This window comes from Pan paniscus, chromosome 19 (assembly GCF_029289425.2).
Source record: "Pan paniscus chromosome 19, NHGRI_mPanPan1-v2.0_pri, whole genome shotgun sequence".
NCBI lineage: Eukaryota > Metazoa > Chordata > Mammalia > Primates > Hominidae > Pan > Pan paniscus.
In genome coordinates, this window is record NC_073268.2 from 17802331 (window position 1) to 17823562 (window position 21232).

The following is a 21232-nucleotide window of genomic DNA, read 5'->3' on the forward strand; positions in this document are numbered from 1 at the left end:
CATCATTTTGATTTAAGATCTTGTATGTTACCTCGTGATCCTTATGCACCCCACCCCACCCCATCCCATCCCATCCCCTCTCCACTGATGGTGGTTCCAATCCTGGAGCCTCTTCTTCAAGTGCCGTCATTCCTAGTCCTAATTCTGCTGCTGCTTGTGCTGTGCCCATCCTGTCTCATCTCCGAGAACTGACCTCCATTCATGAGGACCCAGAGATGGCAGCCATGAGCTGGGGATAGGTTGGGGCAGTGGGGAGTTAACTGGGTTGGAAAGAAAACTAGTTGTGGCTAGGAATAGACTGCCAAAAGTAGGGGGTGGTCAGAAAGTTAAAGGAACCCCCTAGATGGGGTGAAGGATGCTCTGCATTCACTCTCTGAGGAAAAGGCACAGTTTGCCTTACTTTACAATGCTTTAAGAACCAGGAATAAACATGTAAGAGCAATTAATGTAAAAACTTAAAATCTCAATAGACGTGGTCATAACTCCACACACTGGGCTTAAGTTTGCTTCTGTTCTATCTTCAAATCTTTTTTATAATTTATTTATTTATTTGTAGAGACAAGGATCTTGCCATGTTGCCCAGGCTGGACTCAAATGCCTGGCCTCAAATTACCCTCCCGCCTCAGCCTCCCAAAGGGCTGGGATTATAAACATGAGTCACCTCATCTGGCTTCTGCTCTGTCTTGGAGTAAAGAACCTTCTAATCAAAAGAACTGGGTAAGTATAACACAATAATAGGGAAAATGTCTCTCATAAAAGATACCTATTTTTTTTCTACTTCAAAGCAACTTCAACAACCCTCATGAAGATGCAGATATGGAAAAGAGGATTGCAACCAGGGGTGCAATTTCTCACGGGTGAGAAATTGAGAGAGGAGAGTGAATGAAAGAAGTGACAGGCCAAGGGAAGGACACCAGTTTGATGCCACTAGGCAGCTGTTGCCCAGACACCAGGGACAAGGCCTGGCAACCCACCCAAAGGCACAGTGCTTTATGGGAACAAATCAGAAATAAAGGCGAGGAGGGATCCTGAAGGGTGAAATAGTCAGCTTTTCCTTCCAGGCTCAGCTTGTAAATGGAGTGATGTATGACCTAGAAAACCTGCAGGTGTTTTCAGGGTCCTACAGTAGCCTCAGTTTCCCCAGAGTGAGCCATAACCAAGCTCAGAAAAGGGGCAATTGCCTCCATCTCTTGGCTAAGCAGTTCCACCTTAACTCCTGTCCCTTGCGGGGACTGGGTCTTTGGCATAATACTTGTAGGGTTATCCCGGCTGTGGGTATGAGAGGAATCCTCAGAGGGCAGGGAGGTCATACAATTAGAGCTCTGGGTTTTAATTTCCCTGCCTGCTTGTCACAGAACCTTGTCCTGTGCTCTTATTTTGACCTGATCCCTCACCACCCCCAGCCCTGTCCTAAGGCTGAGATACCTGGGGGCTCAGCACTCCCAACCTGTTATTAATAGCTCTTCATACCAGTAGCCACTTGACCTTTTCCACTCTGGTGCCAAGGCTTAAAACTGCTCCTCTTCAGAGGTCTCTGGCCCCCTCCCTCTTCAGCCCACCCCTCTCCCACCAGTTCCATTCCTTCAGCAGCTGGGCCAGAGAGCTGGGAGGTCTAAAATGACTGAGTCAGCATGCAGGGCCCACACCAGCTCCAGGGAGAGGAATGTTTTGTGTGAGGAGAGCAGGGTGGGGCAAAGGAACCAGGCCCAGCTTCCTGACCCGGTTGGAGAGAGGGTCTCAGCCCAGGGTGGGCCAGTCCTCTGCATGCTACAGATAGGAACCCAGGCTAAGGCCACAGAAGGAAAGGCCCGTCTGGGTAAGGAAAGAGAGAGAGGAATCCAGGCTCCTCTTACCTTAACCACAACCTCCTTCCCACCCTGCCCTCACCTGCCGTAAGAGTGTTTGTGAGTGAAGCCTTTCCCAAACTGCCAGGCACAGGGAGGATATTCCCTGACTGTTTATATCACTTACTCCAAGTTACACTGGCAGCTGCCATGATGTACACTGGCAGCTGCCATGATGTGTCTGTTCTCCATAAAGATATCCCACTACCTCCTAGGAAAAGGCTAGTCTGTTTTACTTTGCTATGGTGGTCCTCATAATGCCTTATAAAAGGGTGGATGGATGGTTGGTTGTACCTCCCCCCATTCCCAACTTAGCTGCACAAATCTAGGGTAGCAGGACAGGGCTCCCTCAAAGCAGCACCTCATTCTTGACGGAAAAGGTTTATGACTCAATCTCCCCCTCATCAGCCCCAACACCCACTCCACTGCCCCATAGGACTGCGATCTGGGGCTTGGACACCCTAGTCCTCATCCCAGTCCAGCCCACATAAAGTAGATCGCTAAGCTCCAGAGCAAAAGGACTCTGAATGTCATCCCCAACTCTATCCCAATGGCTGAGCCTCACTTACCTTTACACTCTTGGGGTCAAAGGCAGGTTCCTTGGGAGCCTCAGGAGCTGGGGCAGGGGCTGGTGCAGGGGCTGGAGCTGGCTTGGCTGCCTCCTTCTTAGGCTCAGGCTTCTTGGGAGCCATGTTGTCTTGTTGGGATCTTTGGCAGAGGAGTGATCTAAGAAGAAACCAAGAGACGTGGCGTCTGGGAGATGAGATAGGAGCCTGGGCCGCCTCCCTTCCCTTTTATCCTGGGCAGGAGCCCCCACAGAGGGGCTGGGTGAAAGCAAGAGCAGCTGCTGCTGACTATAAAAGGAAGAAACGCCAGCAGGGTACAGCTGACAACTGTGTATTGTCACCAGGTTTGGGGCCACCAGCCCCCTCCCCTTCATGCCACAGCTCTCTCTTCACCTCTAGGACAGGCTGATCCCTTCCTGCCAATTGGTGGAAACCCAGAAGGACCAGGGAAACAGACCTTCTCAAATATGCCGGAGCAGCCAGAGAGATGAGCTGACTTGAGCAGTTGATAAGCCTCACACAAAGCCCAGGGGAGGGTGAGGCTTTTTTTAGCCCCTCCCGAGCAGAGGCAGCCCACTGCACATTCCTTCTAAGCCAAGATCCTTTAAGCTGAGAGCCACTCTGGGCCCTCAGCTCTGCCTAGAGGCCCAACTCTCCAGGCATGGAGCTCTGAAGCAACAGCTGGTCCAGCCAACCCACACTGCCCCACACCCTCCCAACTCACAGGATGAAAGCCTCCATTTTCCAGAGCAGGCATCCCAGGAACTCCACAGACCTCAGATCCCTAGATCTACCCCCTTACACACAACCTCAGTCATTCATTCAACAAGTAGTGAGCACTGAACCCATGCCTAGGCACCTAGGAGAGAAGCAGAGAGATGTGGTAGAAAGTCGAGGAGACTGAGGGTCAGAAAACTTGGGGTTTAGTTTTCACTTTACCTCTAACTCATTCTGTGCTCTGTGTGTGTGTGTGTGTGTGTGTGTGTGTGTGTGTAGTGCTTACTACTATCAGTACCAGGAACTGTTAAGTGCTATTCATATAAAATCTCATTAAATCTTCACCATGATCCTATAAGGTAGATACTATTTTGTTTGTTTGTTTGTTTTAACAGAAACAAGGTATCGCTCTGTTGCTCAGGTTGCAGTGCAGTGGTGCAATCACAGCTCACTGCAGCCTCGTCTTTCCTGGCTCAAGCGATTCTCCCACCTCAGCCTTCCGAGTAGCTGGGACTACAGGTGCACACCAGCACACTTGGCTAATTTTGGGGGAGTTTTTTTGTTTTTTGTTTTTCAGTAGAGATGAGGTCTTGCTAAATTGCCCAGGTTGGTCTTGAACTCCTGAGCTCAAGGGATCCACTAGCCTCGGTCTTCCAAAGGGCTGGGATTACAGGCATAAGCCGCCACGCCAGGCCAGGTAGATACTATTATTATTTTCATTTTACACATGGGGAGATTGAGACTAAAACTGGATGAACAACTTGGCCAAGGTCACTCAAATAATTAGCTATAAGCTGGGATTAGATGTAGATATGTCTGAGTCTAAAGCCTATGCTTGAATAATGTATATGATAATCCAGTTGTCGGGGAGAGACATACAAGTTTCTGCATTTATTGGAGGAGTCAGGATGGATACACGCTGAACTGTTAACAGAGACACCTCCGGGGACCTAGGGGGTAAGGGTGGGAGGATAACAGCAATTTGCAGTTTTTTACTTTTTTCACTTCCTGTATTAATGGAAATTTTTATAACGAGCATTTACTGTTTATGTAAAAAAAACTTTGAAAGTCAACAAAATAATTCAGAAAAATAACAACAAAAAAGCTTATGTATCCACTACACAAAACTGCTTTGTGCTGAATCTTTAGACTCTACAGTTCAGAGGAAAAGAGGAATAAAGCTGAGAGAGGCAAAAAAATCACTTCGCCTTTCTAGGCCCAGTTTCCTCACCTGTAAAGCAAGATTGCTAGACTACAGAATCCTGGTTGCTGTTAGCTCCTAAGCCTGCAATTCTGGGTGCCCTGGAGCCCACATCTGCCCATTTCCCAGCTCTCTAACTACAGGTTCCATGCCCCAGATCATTGCCTTCAGAGCCAGAAGGACCCTTAGAGATCATCTGGCCCCATCCTGTTTTACAGGCAAGGAATCTAAGGTCCAGGGAAACGTTTAAGTTGCCTCAAGACATTCAGCTACTTATAGGCAGAGCTGGGCCAACTAATTCTGTTTCCCAGGGTGCAGTGCTCTCTGTAGCACACTGCTCTTCACTGCTCCTCCTGTAACCTATACACGCTCACTGGTGGTGACAGAGAAGCCCTCAAAGGAAACGGGCAGGAAAAAGGGCCAGGACTTGCTCAAGGGAATACTAGAACGAGACCAGGGCCCAGATTCTAGCCCAGCCCTGGTCCTGAGCTGGGATGGTGGCTCCTTTGCTCTGTGCACCTCACCTCCTCCCCTCATCTTCTGCCTCACCTCTCTTCCTTGCCGGCTACCAAACTTGATCCCTTGTACCTTCGCTCGCACTCTTCTATAATCCCTGCCAGTCCTCTCCCTGACCTACCCCATTCCCCACAGGGGTTGGGAGTTCAGGTTGTTGGTGACGAGGAAAGAGAAAAAGTGGAAGCCCAGGCCCTCCTCCTTCTCCACCTCCACCTGCATCCCTTCCTGGACTGCATCCTGCGGAGTTTGTGCAAAAATATACAAACTGGGATTTCTGTAAAGAGCTGCAGGATAGAAGCTGGGAGACCCAGGCACTAGTCCTGACTCTGCCAGCCACTTCCTCTCTCTGGGCCTCAGCTTGCTTATTTTAAAAGGAAAAACAATCAGGAGACTTTCAAACCATGTTCAACAGAATCCTGAGACTAGCAATCTTGCTATCTTGCTTTATAGGGTGACATGCTTCTGGCTGCAGGGTACATAGAAAGGCCAGACCTTGGAGCTCCTTCCACCACCATCACTTCAGTCACCACCACTCCTGTGTTTTACATACTGGAGCTCCCAGTATGTAAAACAGTATCATTTTCTAATGGTTCCGTGGCTTAAAATTTTTTTAAATAATCACTGAATGACACATGCCCCCTTCCAGTTAAAACACACACGCACACACAACAAGTTAGTATTATGTTATTGTTGTAGTTATTCTACAAAGATGTATGATCCTCAGAAGAAAAAGCTGGAAGGTTGTTCTTTCCTTTTCTTCTTTTCCTTTTTTCCCCCACCCCACTCCCCTTTCTTTTCTAAATTCTAAGAAGCAAAATATCAGGTCTGCATGGGAACAGAGCTACGAGGTTAGAAAGCTGGGAAAGCCGAATGGGGCTCCGGAGACATCCAAAATCACGCAAATACTGTGGACTCTGGAGGTAGACAGTGATGGGTCTGAAGCCTGGTTTTGCCACTTTCTAATCTAGGCCTTAGTAGCCTCAGGACCTTTGAGGGTAAACATTTCCTTTTCAAATTGTCATGAGATTTGTATGAAATAATGTTAAGTAAGGCACTGCAAACAACCTCTGCCATGTAGGAAACATTCGAAGATGTTCATTTCACTTTCCTTTGCCAAGCAGGTTGTAGCTAGAGGTGCATTCAGGCTTCCCAGATTTGGAACTTCCAGAGAGAGGTCCACATGAGAAAGGGACAAGGTAAGGTGACAGTGGCTAAAGGGATTTTAAGGTGTGGGATTAGGAATGAGGAAGAGGTGGAAAGGAATGGAAGCGGGGGGAAGGGCAGCAGCTGGGAACTCATGGTGTAAAATATTTGTGGCTCAGAAAGCATGTGGCAGGTCTCTAGGGCCAGGCAGCCTGTCTGACGGAGAACACTCGGAGAAGGCATGCCCAACCACCTGAAACCTTAGGCACAGGAGCCCCCGCAGGGGAGGAGACGCTCCTCAAATCAGTTTCGGATTCGTTTTCAGCAGCCCCAGTGAAAAAAGTGCCTGGCACTTCAGAAACAACTGGAGGAGAGCTGTGGTTTCAGGGAAAGAGCCATGCATGAAGAAGCAACATATCAACCCCTGGCCTTGTTTTTACTAAAATTCATGACGCCACGCTTCATTAGAGCCCAGTAACTGGAGTCCGAGCTTCCATCGTCTTATGGTCTTCATTCTGTTTCATGGCCAGTAACTTTCACCTTCAAATCTTACCAATCGAGAGCATCCTTCCCAGGGCCTATGACACAGACTTGCCCTACAATATGTGTTGGCCCATCAGAGCCAAGGAAAGAAGGAGATGTAGTAGTGTGAAGAGGCAAGTATGGCAGTGGGTACTGGCAGCCAAACAACTTTCTCTGGGAAGCATCTGGTGGTTTCTGAGCCAGAGTTGCTGAGGCTCACCCAAATGCTCCCATGAGGGACTTCCAATTCAGCAGATTGAAAACACAAGACAGAATTTAGCACCAACCGGTTTACATCAGATGTCAAATTCGGACACAAATGCACAAAGGAGAAGTGACATCAGCCCTCATTTGGGCTGAGCTCGCAAACACTCACTCCTCCTCCTCCCTTCATCTCTAACCACACAGAGCCTGTCTGTGTCCTGCTCAGAGAGAGGTCCATTAGAGTCTCCTGCCTGGGATCAAATGCTGCTGACAGCTAGCCTGGCTGTTAATGCCTTGTTCCTGTCACCCTCTCTCTCTCTCCTCTGACCAATGTCTCATAAGCCTGGACATCACAGGGCAATGCCCTGGCCAGCACTTTGTCAATCGTCCCCATAGAGAGTACTGGGTAATTTGGGTTTCACTGCAAGGCAGAGGTTAAGAAGGCTGACTCATGAATCAGACTGCCTGGTTTAGAGTCCTGGCTTAGTTAGTTAACTTTTTTTTTTTTTTTTTTTCGAGACAGGGTCTCACTTTGTCACTCAGGCTGGAGTGCAGTGGTGAAACATAGTTCATTGCAGCCTCCATTTCCCTGGTTCAAGTGATTCTCCCGCCTCAGTCTCCCAAGTAGCTGGGACTACAGGTGCACCCTACCACACCTGGCTACTTTTTAACTTCTTCATGCCTCAGTTTTCTCATCTGTAAAATGTGGCTGTTATAACTACAAGGTAGTTGTGAAGAGTAAATGAGTTAACACAGGTGGCACATGTAGAATAAAGTGTCTAGCACAAAGCAACTACTCAAGATCTTTAAGCTTGGATCCTGATGGAACTACTGTGACCATGGCTCCCTATCCCAAGATCACCTGCAGAAGAGTTACAAAGAGAAAATATCAAGAAATGAAGAAAACCTCGAGAAACCCCTTGGGTGAAGGAGAGGACCTTGTTTTGAATTGGTGTGTGTGGTAGAAGGGTGGCTTTGATTAGAGGCAGGAAGTGGCCAGGCACAGCTGTGGAATGATTAAAAAAAGAAAAGGAGCTCTCAGGGTTCTGATCTCCCTTTTCCTCCACCACTGTCTTATGACAAACGGTGCTACTCCCTCACTCGCCATGACTCAAACTGTGGTCCGGGTGTTGGTAAGAGTAACAGCAAAGCACTGGAGATGCACTGCGCTTGTGATCAAAACAGGTAAGGGGGCAACCCAACTTTAGACAGATGTTCCCCCTCCTTAGCCCTCTAAATTTCCAGGGCATGTGAACTATACTCTAAGAAGTGTTTTGGCCACAGACACGGTGGCTCATGCCTGTACTCCTAAGGCTGCTTTTCCCTGATGGGAGGGCAAAGGGTGAAGCCCTGACATGGAGAGTTATTTTATGAGTCTGAGCATGACACACTTGGGAGTTTGGGAGCCAAGGGTTCTCGGTTTTAGGGCTCATTCACCCCCAGCCTTCAACCTCTAAGCTCAATGGCACTAGTATGCATTGTTGGACAGAACAACCTGTATGGCCAAGGACAAAATAACAAGACACCTGAATAGCACAATTCATCCGAAAGGATACAACTTACTTGATTACACAGTGTAACTTAAGTGGAAATATGACAACAGATGGACCAAGATTTTAAAAGTAGCCCAAAAATCATGCTAAAAGAGATAAACGAAAATATTACTAATATGACACCAGGACAAGAAAATGTAAAGAACAAACAGAATATCAACTATAAAAAGTATAATAGATGAAATAAGAAAAAATATTTTTAAAAAACAAGCAGATATCTTATGTATGAAAAAGTAATCACCAAAATAGAGCACATAATAGATTTGAAAAGTGGCAGAATAGATATAGCTGGGAAACAAATTAGGGAATTGAAAAACAAGAGAGACTATCTCCCAGAAGAAAAAAAGAGGGCAAAGAAATAGAAAACATAAAAGAAAAGCTAAGAGATATGGAGGATAGTACATTTACATTTAATTGACAATTTAAAAAAAGGGATATGAAAGATAGAAGTCGAAATGTTTTAGCCCAGTATTCCCAGCACTTTGGGAGGCTGAGGCAGGCAGATCACTTGAGGTCAGGAGTTTAAGACCAGCCTGGCCAACATGGTGAAACCCTGTCTCTACTAAAAATATAAAAATCAGCTGGGCATGGCAGTGCATGCCTGTAATTCCAGATACTCAGGAGGCTGAGACAAGAGAATTGCTTGAACTAGGGAAGCAGGGCTGCAGTGAGCCGAGATTGTACCACTGCACTCCAGCCTGGGCAACAGAATGAGACTCTGTCTATAAGTAAATAAATAAATAAATAAATAAATTTAAGCTTCAAGGAAAGAAAACATCTCTGACTTATCTAGATAGGTGAAAGAATTTATGCTCAAATTGAAACCTTTCACAATACAAATCAATATACATTATTTCAATGTAAGTATGCAGAAGATTCTAATTGTAATAAACAGTATTATGTAAATTGGCTACAAAAACAAGAAAAGTTTAAATAATGCTTTGTTGATATTAATAAATTTAGAGTTGCTTTTGTTGATATTAATAAATTTAGAGTTGCTTTTTCAATTTATACAATACCTCTTTGAATTTCATGTTAATGATACTGAGTTGACACAAGAGTTAGTGAATTTACTTAATTTGGACAGATGTAGTTTTAAAACTGATATGTTTTTGCTTCAAAGTCAAGTCAATTCTGCTAAAATAAATATGACTAATATGACTAATATGAAGTAGTTTTGTCAGTTTGCATGTAAACATTAAAGAAAAATACTTTTTTGATATTTGATTATTAGAAAACTTTTAAGTATGCTTGGGACAACTTAGGTATATGAATCTACTTTTTCGACTGTGCATTTTATGAAATCTAAATACAGATTAAGTGTTTATAATGAAAATTTACCATCCGAATTGAGATATGCTATAACAGTAAAATACATACTGGATTTTGAAGTACAAAAAAAGAATGTGGGCCAGGCACAGTGGCTCATGCCTATAATCCCAACACTTTGGGAGGCCAAGGCAGGTGGATCACTTCAGGTCAGGAGTTTGAGACCAGCTTGGCCAACATGGTGAAACCCCTTCTCTACTAAAAATACAAAAATTAGTTGGGCGTGGTGGCACGTGCCTGTAATCCCAGCTACTCGGGAGGCTGAGGCAGGAGAATCACTTGAATGCCGGAGGTGGAGATTGCAGTGAGCCGAGATCGAGCCACTGCACTCCAGCCTGGGTGACAGAATGAGAATCCATCTCAAAAAAGAAGACAAAGAAGAATGTAACATATCTCATATTGATTACATGTTGAAATGATAACATTTTGGGTGTATTGAGCTAAATATTATTAAAATTTTTAATAATACACACATACTAGAAGCATTACCCATTATCCAAGAACACATACAAACAAAAAAATACACATTAAAAGTATTCAATAATTGCCTAGAGTGGGTGTGGTTTGGATGGCTGGGTCAATGAGATAAAAGAAAATAAATAAGTAATCCGGCCAGGCGCAGTGGCTCACACCTGTAATCCTGGCACTTTGGGAGGCCAAGGCGGGCGGATCACCTGAGGTCAGGAGTTTGAGACCAGCCTGACCAACATGGAGAAACCTCGTCTCTACTAAAAATACAAAATTAGCCGGGTGCTGTGGCTCATGCCTGTAATCTCAGCTACTTGGGAGACTGAGGCACGAGAATCACTTGAACCTGGGAGAGGCGGAGGTTGCAGTGAGCAGATCGTGCCATTGCACTGCAGCCTGGGCAACAAGAGCAAAACTCCGCCTCAAAAAAGAAAAAAAAAAAAGAAAAGAAATAAGTAATTAAACAAGAAAGGCGTTGCATGGACCACTGAAGAAAGAAGGCCATAAATCAGGAGAATGATTAACCCAATCCTCTGTATATAAGAATCCTTCCCACCAAGGAGGGAGGAAAAAAAAAGCAATGAATCACCTGAAGGCTCAATAATTCATAAGGCCCAGAACACCAAAAATGAAAGCAGAAAAGGAGGGGAAAGGTGTCTAAAATCAAAGTTCAAGGACCACAGTAAAACTAGCTATCACAACACTTTATTTTTTACTTATTTATTTTTTGAGACGGAGTCTCACTCTGTCACCCAGGCTGGAGTGCAGTGGCTCGATCTCGGCTCACTGCAACCTCTGCCTCCCTAGTTCAAGCGATTCTTCTGCCTCAGCCTCCTCAGTAGCTGGGATTACAGGTGCCCGCCACCATGCCCAGCTAATTTTTGTATTTTTAGTAGAGACAGGGTTTCACCATGTTGGCCAGGATGGTCTCAAACTCCTGACCTCAAGTGATCCACCGGCCTTGGCCTCCCAAAGTGCTGGGATTACAAGAATGAGCCATAGCGCCCAGCCAACACTTTAAATCATCCTCTCAAACTTCATTTCCTTGACTGCTTTAGCATAGGTGGAGAATGCTATATGTTCAGCCTCATCACTCAATTGTTTAAATGGTTGAAGCTCATTTCTGTACTGCAATCAAGGCAGTGCTGTCTAGTGACATATGTTTGAACTGAATCCTGTGAGAAGGACACTGGGAGGGAGCCTGCCTAAGGTGGGTTAGAGTCTACCTAGGGATCTAAAGCAGAGGGCAGGATAGCTGGTGTTTGGCAGAGATTTATAGTTGCAAAGCAGCAGAGAGCAAGTTGGAATCCTCACCAGTCATCCAAACTGCATCATCCCAGATATGCTAACAGCTACAAGGAACTTCAGAGGTCCAGAGAGAAGGGGGTGACTTGCCCAACGTCACACTGACTTATGACCGACCTGAGACTAGAATGCAGGATGCTAAGACAACCGTGGGAGCTGGCAGAACTGACAAAAGGGTTCTCTGACGGAGAAGCCTAGCTCCCAAGGGGGGCAAGGAAGCAAGGAGACATCAGTAGAAGAGACGGCCCTGGAACCCATAGCATGGGTATCTCTCAGTAAGCAAAAAGAGCCCAAATCCTTTCTCAGCAATTGGGGATATATTTTTAATGCTGAAGATTATTCTTTCTTCTCAGTTTCCCTTTCCACTGACTTCCTCTTTTACTTCTTGAATTCTGACTTCCTCTCTAGCACACCACCAGTGACTTCCCTGTGACTAGATCTAGTGTGCTTGTCTTGGGCCTTCTCTGCTATGCTTGTAACACCAAAATTCTGCCACCAACTCTCCTCTCCCTCATTCAGATTACTCTCATTCATTCATTCAACTAACACTTATTGAGGCCAGGCGTGGTGGCTCACATCTATAATTCCAGCACTTTGGGAGGCCAAGGCAGGTGGATCGCTTGAGCCCAGGAATTCAAGACCTGCCTGGGTAACATGGCGAAACCCTGTCTCTACAAAAAAAAAAACCCACAAAAATTAGCCAGGTATGGTGGCACATGCCTGTAGTCCCAGCTACTCCAGAGGCTGAGGTGGGAGGATCGGTTGAACCCAGGAAGCAGAGGTTGCAGTGAGCTGAGATGGCGCCACTGCTTTACAGCGCGAGTGACAGAGACCCTGTCTCAAAAAAAAAAAAAAAAAAAAAAAAAAAAGACTTTACTACAACTAACATGTATTGAGCACCTACAATATGCAGGTACTTTTTTTTTTTTTTTGAGACAGGGTCTCCAAGAAGCTGGGATTACAGGTACACATTTGTTAATGTAATGCCTTGTAAAATCTTTGTGAAACTATTTATCATTATATTAAAACTACGTATTTGTATGTCTGCATCCTCTACACCAGTGAGCTCCTTGGGGCCAGGAATGGTCTCTTATTCATCTTAGTAGAAGTACCTGCAGGCTGGGCACAGTGGCTCATGCCTATAATCCCAGTACTTTGGGAGGCCAAGGCGGGAGGATCGTACAACTGAAAGAAGGTGCGCAACTAAAAGATGCTTTTAGTTCTGCCTGAAAACTCTCTCTCTCCAGTCCCAAATTCTTTCCTTGTTTGTTTATTTGTTTTTCTGGGTTTTTTTTTTTTTTTTTTTTTTTGAGACAAAGTCTTGCTCTATCTCTCCAGCTGGAATACAGTGGTATAATTTTTTTTTTTTTTGAGACAGAGTCTCGCTCTGTTGCCCAGGCTGGAGTGCAGTGGCACAGTCTTGGCTCATTGCAAGGTCCACTTCTGGGGGTCACACCATTCTCCTGCCTCAGCCTCCCAAGTAGCTGGGACTACAGGCGCCCGCCACCACGCCCGGCTAAATTTGTATTTTTTTTTTTTTTTTTAGTAGAGACAGGGTTTCACCTTGTTAGCCAGGATGGTGTTGATCTCCCAACCTCGTGATCCGCTTGCCTCGGCCTCCCAAAGTGCTGGGATTACAGGTGTGAGCCACCACGCCTGGCCATACAGTGCTATAATTTTAACTCACTGCAACTTCGAACTTCTAGGCTCAAGAGATCCTCCCACCTCAGCCTCCCAAGTAGCTAAGACTAGAGGCATACACAACCATGCCCGGCTAATTTTTTTTATTTTTTTTGTAGAAATGAGGGTCTGTCTTTGTTGCCCAGGGTGTTCTCGAACTCCTGGCCTCGAGTGATCCTCCTGACCTTCCAAAGTGCTGGGATCACAGGCATGAGCTACTGCGCCTGGCCAAGCTTCACGTTTTCAATTAACCTTTGGATATTTCTCATCTGAGGCTCTCCCAACTCAGTCTGGTTTAAACCTAGATCAGCCTCTATCTCCCAAATCACATATCTGTAACAAAAACAAAGTCTATTCAAGACAGCTACGGTGTATACTGAATACTAAAATATAATCAATCTGTGTTTAATCCATTGCTCTGCAATTTACCTAGAGAAAAAATGAGGCTGCTTAGAGCCTAGTTAGAAAAGAGAGAAGCAAATAATCTATTATTTGGTGGGCATCGACTCCAGATGCTATAGATATTTTTTATCTAGTAGTCAGGTATATACGTCACTTCTGAGGAAAAAAAGAGATGATAGCCACTAAGATCATTAAATTTACTCTTTTTGTTCTAAGTCTGTACTCAGTAAGCAGTCTTCTGGTTAGAATCTGAATGCCTTCAGGTCAAGGAATTGGATAAGAATATTTCTCATTTTAAGTTAGTAACTCGAAACTGTTTAAATTTTCTATCTTTTTTCAGATTCAACCATCTAAGATCCTAGAATAGTGAATATTCAGAGTTGCCCAGACTCCCTGGCAGCCTCTCTGCTGCATTCCTAGCCCCTAGTCTTTCTCTCCTCCAATGCACATAATCCTCAGCTGTTAGCATAATCTTTTTCAAATTCTGGTCTCATGAGGTCACTCTCCAGCTCAATCATCATCAACAGCTCCTTTGGTCTATTTTATCAAAACTAAAGTCATCAGCCAGGAACCCAAAGGTTTTTATCAGCTGTCCCCAACACCACCATTTCAACCAAGCTTATACAGCCTCCAGTCCAGACAAGCTAATTTGCTTATAGTCTTCTGCCTTTATTACAGATGCTCCCCACCATCAGTTGACAATATCAAGTCAAAAATGCATTTAATACACCTAACCTACTGAACATCATAGTTTAGCAAAGCCTACCTTAAATGTGCTTAGAACACTCACCTTAGCCTACAGTTGGGCAAAGCTATCTAACACAAATCCTATTTTATAATGAAGTGCTGAATATCTCATGTATTGAATACTGTACTGAAAGTGAGACACAGAATGGTTGTATAGGTATCTGAAGTACAGTTTCTACTGACTGCACATTGCTTCTACACCATCATAAAGTCAAAAAATCATAACTTGGGGGCTGTCTGTAGTTTATTTCCCTGTGCTTTTGAGTCAGCCCTAGGCGCCCTAGTCATACGCCATTTAGCACATCTCGGAGCTCATCTCAATCAAGATGCATTTTCTGAATAGTCTCAATACTTCAGATACTGCCTTGACTTTAAATCCCTTAAGGATTTGGCCGGGTGCGGTGGCTCATGCCTGTAATCTCAGCACTTTGGGAGGCCAAGGCTGGCAGATCACGAAGTCAGGAGATCGAGACCATCCTGGCTAACACGGTGAAACCCTATCTCTACTCAAAATACAAAAAATTAGCCAGGCGTGGTGGCGGGCGCCTGTAGTCCCAGCTACTCGGGAGGCTGAAGCAGGAGAATGACATGAACCCGGGAGGTGGAGCTTGCAGTGAGCCGAGATAGCGCCACTGCACTCCAGCCTGGGCGACAGTGCGAGACTCTGTCTCAAAAAAAAAAAAAAAAAAAAAAAAAAAACCCTTTAAGGATTTATGTGCAAGACCAGCATGTTCTCTGGGCCCAGAAAGGGGGAGTCAAAAAAAAAGCATCATGTTTAGATCAGTGAGATGAAATTAAGTCATCAAGTCATTCAATCATCAGATATTTCAAAAATATTTATATATTTACAATATTTTAATGAAACAACAAGAGCGAAATATTATAATATTTTAGCAAAACAACAACAGCAAAAGATATTTATATATTTTATAATATTTGTGCAGGGCACTGAACTAGGTGATGGGGACATAATGTTCAAACCAAGGTCCCTGCCTTCAATGCAGCTTATATTAAACAAATACGATTAAAATTACCATACATACTATGAAAGAAAAGAACAAAAATGGCATGAGAGAGAATAACAGGCTGGAGCTAAGAATTTAAATTAGGTAGGTCTAGGAATATTCTGAGGATGTGATACTGAAGCTGAGGCTTGAAGAATAAATAGAATTTCACTGGTCAAAGAGTAAGGGAAATGTATTTCAGGAAGAAAGAATAATATGTAGAAAGACTTCCACTTTAATCACTCAGTCAATATATTTCTTAAGAATTTTCTACATATGTGGTGTTTTTCAAAGAACAATATACAGAAATATAAGACTTGGCCCTTGCATTAGGGAGACAAGACATAAACAGAATAATCAATTATATAAGTCTACCTGGGCTTGCCATAACAACATACCACACACCGGGTGGCTTGAACATTAGAGATTTATTTTCTCATGGTTCTGGAGGCTAGAGGTCCATGATCAAAGTGCTGGCAAAACAGATTCTGGTGAGGGCTCTCTTCCTAGATGTTGGCCTTTTCCCTGTGTCCTCCTATGACCCTTCTTTGGTGAATGCCCACAGAGAGATCAAACTTTCCTGTGCGTCTTTTTATAAGGACACTAATTCTGTCAGATCAGGGCCCCATCTTTATGATATCATTTAACTTTAATCACTTTCTTAGAGACCCCACGTCCAAATACAGCCACACTAGGGGTTAGCTTCAACATATGAATTTTGAGGAGATGCAACCAGTCTATAACATCAATCAACAAACAAAAATAATACTAGGAACACAGTGAGTTTATTCTATTCATTCATTAAACAAATAATACTAAGTTCCCATTAGATGCCAGATACTGTACTAAGTGTTGAGAATACACAGGGAACAAGGCAGACAGGGCTTCTGCCCTCATGGAGCTTATAGGCTAGACCAGAAGTAGACAATTAAACAGATAATTAATTACAGCAAAGAGTGATGAGAGTAATGACAAGTCTGGTAGCACTAGAGTAACAGCAGGGAGAGCCAAGCTATCCCAGAGGAGCAGAAAAGGCCTGGAAGAAGTATATTTGGAGGATAAGCAGAGCTAGCCAGATGAAGAATAGAATTAAGATGAAGAGTGGAATTAAGAGGGTTCTGGGGAGAGTGCAGTACATGCAAAGCCTGTGAGGCAAGAGAGTGGGTGACTTTGGGAGGCCATGGCAGGCGGATCACCTGAGATCAGGAGTTGGAGACCAGCCTGGCCAACATGGTAAAACCCAGTCTCTACTAAAAATACTTGGCTGGGCACGGTGGCTCACACCTGTAATTCCAACACTTTGGGAGGCCAAGGCGGGCAGATCACCTGAAGTCGGGAGTTCGAGGCCAGCCTGACCAACATGGAGACACCCCGTCTCTACTAAAAATACAAAATTAGCTGGGCATGGTGGTCTATGCCTGTAATCCCAGCTACTTGGGAGGCTGAGGCAGGAGAATCGCTTGAACCCGGGAGGCAGAGGTTGCGGTGAGCCAAGATCATGCCATTGCACTCCAGCCTGGGCAACAAGAGCAAAACCCCGTCTCAAAAAAAAAAAAAAAAAAAATTAGCCCACTGTGGTGGCATGCACCTGTAATCCCAGCTACTTACTTAGGAGCCTGAGGCAGGAGAATTGCTTGAACCCGGGAGGCAGAGTTTGCAGTGAGCCGAGATTGCACCATTGCACTCCAGCCTGGGTGACAACAGTGAGACTCTGTCTCAAAAAAAAAAAAAAAAAAAAAGTTCCATGAAGGGGCTGGGCACCGTGGCTCACGCCTGTAATCCCAGCACTTTGGGAGGCTGAGACGGGTGGACCACTTGAGCTCAGGAGTTCGAGAAGAGCCTGAGCAACATGGCAAAACCCCGTCTCTACAAAGGATACAAAAAATAGCCAGGCGTGGTGGCATGCACCTGTAGTCCCAGCTACTTGGGAAGCTAAGGTGAGAGGATCACTTGAGCCTGGGAGGTTAAGGCTACAGTAAGCTTCCAACCTGGGTGGAACACGGAGACCCTGTCTCAAAAAAAAAAAATTATATGTAGTTGGAAGGTGGACTATAAAAGAGAGATGAGTGAGATAAGGCTGAATAAAGAGGCAGCTACTAGACCTGAAGGTAAGTCCTGAATTTGGGGGGTGGGGGAAGACAGGGAGAGGAGTCCTAACATGATCAGACTTATTTTTGGAGGTAGGTAAGATACAGGAAGGAAGAAACATGAAGATATATTTAGGAGGTAAAATTGTCAGGTCGTTGCGACTAGATATTGGAGTTGTAGAGTCAAAATATGCCACACTGATATATGCCACTTTGGCATAAGGATTATTTTGAGAATAATATACACTTGAAAAACAGCATATGCAAGAAGAGCACTCTGGCCTCCCTTTTTCTTACTGAAACCAGGAGATAAAACTCCATGTGAAAGATGCCCTCCTTGTACCAGGAGAAAGCCATTCTTATCACCAGAGACAGAGCTGAGGCTGGGAAGAAATCTGTACAAACCTTGTTAAACTAACCCTTATCTAATCTTTTGGGCAATGGAAAAGATGGTGATATCTTAAACTGGGATAGGAAATATTTTAAGAGAATGAGGGGTTCCATTCCGAACAAAGTACCTATGAGACATCCAGATAAAGGTGTCCTCTTGGCAGTTAGTCATTTGGGCCTGGAGCTCTAAAAAGTAGTCTGGCTGGAGATACAAATTTTTCAAACCATTTGTAGTTGAGAAACTGGGGCCACAAGAATGGATAGGGGCGGGGTATGGTGGCTTACGCCTGTAATCCCAGCACTTTGGGAGGCCAAGGTGGGTGGATCACCTAAGGTCAGGAGACCAGCCTGGCCAACATGGCGAAACCCCATCTCTACTAAAAATGCAAAAATTAGCCTGGCATGGTGGCGTGTGCCTGTGGTCCCAGCTACTCGGGAGGCTGAGGCAGGAGAATCGCTTGAACCTGGGAGGTGGAGGTTGCAGCAGGCTGAGATCACACCACTGCACTCCAGCCTGGGTGACAGAGTGAGACTCTGTCTCAAAAGAAAGGAAAGAGAAAGAAAAAGGAAGAAAGAAAGAAAGGAAGGAAGGAAGGAAAGAAAGAAAGAAAGGATGGTTTTGCCTAAGAAGAATGTGTAGGGTGGGTGAGAAGAAGGCCTAGAACATGTCCTTGAAGCACGCTTAATATTAAAGGGGCTGGCAGAGGAGCTGCAAAGGAAACCGATTAAAAAACAGAGCAGTAGGCCAGGCGCAGTGGCTCATGCCTGTAATCCCAGCATTTTGGAAGGCTGAGGCAGGCAGATCACTTGAGGTCAAGAGTTCGAGACCAGCCCAGACAACATGGCGAAACTCCGTCTCTACTGAAAATACAAAAATTAGCTGGGTGTGGTGACGCACACCTGTAAATTCAGCTACTCAGGGGGCTGAGGCAGGAGAATCGCTTGAACCCAGGAGACGGAGGCTGCAGTGAGCCGAGATAGCGCCATTGCACTCCAGCCTGGGTGACAGAGCGAGACTCTCTCAAACAAACAAACAAAAACAGAGCAGTAGGAGGAAAGCTAGGAGATGGTGTCATTAGAGAAGCCAAAAGAAGAGGATCATTTGACCAAAGAGTAAACATGGTGAGGGTGGGGTGGGGGTGGTGGGGTGCAAGGTCAGTTAAGGAGGCCATAAAACCACACGCAACAGGGACAAAATGAAGGGTACAGACAAGGAGGACTGAAAGACTTCAGGAGAGTACACTTACTCTGGGCTATGTTTCAGTGGGACCTACATTTTGCTACTGATATCACGTCTAGCTTTTTGAATAGTTCCCTAAATGCCAGCCTCCAAATCTGACTGAATATGAAATAGATCAAGAAGCAGGCTTAGGAGAAAAAATAATTTTCCAATTCCATTTTTGGAATAATGCTGTTGTAACCCAACTCCACTCACTAGCCAAACATATTGGATAACGGATGACAGCAGGATGCCCAAGTGGTTGATGAATAGCGAGTCTAAGTAGGTCAATTAGGAGCAGAGAAGGAAGTAAAAACACTCCAAAATACCCCATCAAAGTACTTCAAACAATGTGGCTTTGCTGTGGATGAGTAGAAACCACAACAGATGTATTAGCCTGGTCAACAACAATCAGAAAGGAGATGCTTTTTTTTTTTTTTTGAGACACAGTCTTGCACTGTCACCCAGGCTGGAGTGCAGTGGCCCGATCTCAGCTCACCGCAAGCTCCGCCTCCCGGATTCACGCCATTCTCCTGCCTCAGCCTCCCCAGCAGCTGGGGACTACAGGTGCCCACCACCACGCCCGGCTAATTTTTTGTATTTTTAGTAGAGATGGGGTTTCACTGTGTTAGCCAGGATGGTCTCGATCTCCTGACCTTGTGATCTGCCCGCCTTGGCCTCCTAAAGTGCTGGGATTACAGGCGTGAGCCAACGCGCCTGGCCTTTTCTTTTTTTTGAGACGGAGTTTTGCTCTTGTTGCCCAGGCTGGAGAACAATGGCGCAATCTCAGCTCACCGCAACCTCCACCTCCCAGGTTCAAGCGATTCTCCTGCCTCAGCCTCCCAAGTAGCTGGGATTACAGGCATGTGCCACCACGCCCAGCTAATTTGGTATTTTTAGTAGAGACAGGTTTTCTCCATGTTGGTCAGGCTGGTCTGGAACGCCTGACCTCAGGTGATCCGTCTGCATTGGCCTCCCAAAGTGTTGGGATTACAGGCATGAGCCACCTCACCCAGCCAGGAAATGCTCTTTTTTAGGTTAAAAAAAGAAAAAAGGCTTTAGGCAAATTCTAAGCCTATAAGCCAGAGTGCCAAGCATCAGAGGCTCTTTAAATGCTGACTCTAGATCCATAATTTCACAAAGTATCATCTTTATGTATCTTCTGTGGTAAGGTCCTATATTTAGGTTTACAAAACTCTGCTGCACACATACAAGACTTGGGTTGGCAGCATGTTGTGTGAAAAAGAGCTGAGTCCGTAAATGACCACACAAGTTTAGCATGAGCAAACAGTGTCATGTGACTGCTAAAAAATGTAAATACAGGCTGGGCACAGTGGCTCACACCTGTAATCCCAGCACTTTGGGAGGCCGAGATGGGTGGATCATGAGATCAGGAGTTTGAGACCAGCCTGGCCAACATGGTGAAACCCCGTCTCTACTAAAAATACAAAAATTAACCGGGCGTGGTGGTGCGCACCTGCAATCCCAGCTACTCGGGACGTTGAGACAGGAGAATTGCTTGAACCCCGGAGGCGGAGGACGCAGTCAGCCGAGATTGCACCATTACACTCCAGCTCTGGGCAACAGAGCAAGACTCAGTCTCGGAAAAAAAAAATGTAAATACAACTGTAGTCCACTTTAATAGACGTGTCCATATAATAATAGTCCAACTGCATTCTGAATTATTCAGAATAAATCTGGAGTACTGTGTTCAGTTGAAAGGGTCACATTTTAAGAGTGATAGCTCTTACTTATCCCTTTCTTTCCATTCCCAATCTTAGATACTCTCATCTCATACCTAGCGTGGTAGATTGTTTCCAAAGATGACCCAAAAACTCCTCCCATGGCACACGCCCTTTGTGGTGTTACTTTGCCACTCTTCCCATTAAGAAGTAGACTATTTCTCCTGGTGAATCCAGGGTGGCTCTGAGTCTTACTCTGACCAACAAGAAGTGATGCTCACAGGCCTAGGCCTAAGGGACCTCACAGCTTCTATTTTTGCACACTTTGTTGTCAACCACCAAGTCAAGAAGCTGGAGCTAAACTACTGACTCATAAGAGGCCAGTGTGAAAAGAGAGGTCATGCAGAGGAGAGATGAAGGACCACGCCAATAGCTACCACTGACACCCTAGACATGTGAGTGAAGCCATCTTGAATCTTTCAGCCCTAGCCAAGCCAGTGCTGGTGATGTTCTTCTATATCTGTGTGACTGTCCAATATGGCAGTCACTAGCCACATACAGGGCTACTGAATCCTTGGAATGTGGCTAGGGCATCTGAAGAACTTCATTTTTAATTTCATTTTAACTTAAACTTTAAATAGCTAATGGCTACT

The 21232-nt window shown here is 45.1% G+C and overlaps 1 protein-coding gene across 1 annotated transcript in view; it reads right to left on the minus strand.

Moving 5' to 3' along the window:
• MYL4 (myosin light chain 4) overlaps positions 1-21232 on the minus strand; it is a 34820-nt gene that overhangs the window by 11757 nt on the left and 1831 nt on the right. The window contains exon 2 of the mRNA XM_034941553.4: positions 2414-2570. Within this exon, the coding sequence (XP_034797444.1) occupies positions 2414-2536 (123 nt within the window). The 5' untranslated portion in view covers positions 2537-2570. The remainder of the gene's footprint in view (positions 1-2413; positions 2571-21232) is intronic.